Source organism: Tigriopus californicus, chromosome 2 (assembly GCF_007210705.1).
Source record: "Tigriopus californicus strain San Diego chromosome 2, Tcal_SD_v2.1, whole genome shotgun sequence".
In the NCBI taxonomy this organism is placed as follows: Eukaryota; Metazoa; Arthropoda; class Copepoda; order Harpacticoida; family Harpacticidae; genus Tigriopus; species Tigriopus californicus.
In genome coordinates, this window is record NC_081441.1 from 9,540,199 (window position 1) to 9,541,445 (window position 1,247).

General features: G+C 37.9%; 1 protein-coding gene across 1 annotated transcript in view; it reads left to right on the top strand.

Annotated features, from left to right (window-relative positions):
- Positions 1 to 278: 278 nt before the first annotated feature.
- The window catches only part of LOC131877113 (sialate O-acetylesterase-like), a gene marked incomplete at its 3' end in the record, with an annotated part of 2,548 nt that continues 1,579 nt past the window's right edge, over positions 279 to 1,247 (top strand). The window contains 2 exon segments of the mRNA XM_059222697.1: positions 279 to 462; positions 527 to 727. Of these exon segments, the coding sequence (XP_059078680.1) occupies positions 325 to 462; positions 527 to 727 (339 nt within the window).

Sequence of the window (1,247 nt, forward strand, 5' to 3'; positions counted from 1 at the left end):
GAACAATATTCGCTTTAAAGCCATATAGCTCATCAGGTGAAAGAGTCCTACAAAAACGTTTGTGCAAATGTATAGCTTTTCCTAAAAGATTAAAACAATAGGATCATTATAAAAGCTTAGAGTCCTGCAATTCTACTGTTAAGATCGTCAATACCTCACATATGTGGACAAATAAACATCATGCAATACCTATCACATCTTTATCACTGACATAATGCAACGTAAACATGTGTTGAAAACCTGTTGATAACTTCATGGCATCAATATAAACTGTCTCCCATCAATTGCTGTTGTGAGATTGCGTTGGGCAATCGATCAATCAACATGAGTTTGGGAATACTTAAGCTATTAGGACTTATTGCAGTCCTCGGAGCTGGAACAACATTGGCCCAGGAGTGCACTGGCATCTTGAGTTTACCCAGATATTACCAAGAACAAATGATCATTCAAGCCGATGGAAATGTAAGGCTTCATTTTGAATTATTTTACTGCAATGTGTATAATTAATATACACATTCTATCCTAGCCCAAAATATGGGGATATACGACCAATGCCGATTGTCCTGTTTACGTGGAAGCTTCCTGTCAGGACGAAAATGGAAATGAACGCTTTGTTTCAGCTCATACTTCCAGTTTTGAGAAGCAAGGCGATACCAATATCTGGGAAGTGATTATGGATCCATTAGGCTCTTCTGGAGACAAATGTACTCTCACAATCAGTCTTTGGGCAAGTATATTCGTATAGTGATATCGAGAATTAGCAGAGTATCAGATACACCAGGGGTTTTGATAACTCTATCGAACAAATGCAGGGTTCCTCGATTTAGACATAAAAATAAAACCTAATATGCAAACCTATGGCTGGGCATATCTTTATGAAAAACATAAAAGCCAAAAAGGTCGGTCTGGCTAAGTTCAGGTTCAAAGATCAACATTGGCCCCAAATTGCAGAAAGATTAGAAGAACTGGACCTGGTTTCAATTCTGAAACAGCAATCGTCCATAGATGCAGCCATTAATAAATTAGTTTCAGTTTTTAGGGAAGTTTGCTCTAGTTAAGCAATCTCTGAATGTGTTATGAAGGGTGGTACACGGACATCAATTCCAAAATATACTAAGACTTTGTTCAAAAAGAGTTGCAAGCTAACAAAAAGGCTGAAGAGCACTTCGAGTCCAGTAATTGTGGGTAGTCTCAAAAAAAAGGGGAACGTATTTCAGGGTAAGATTAAGGCCACCATCAAAAATGAC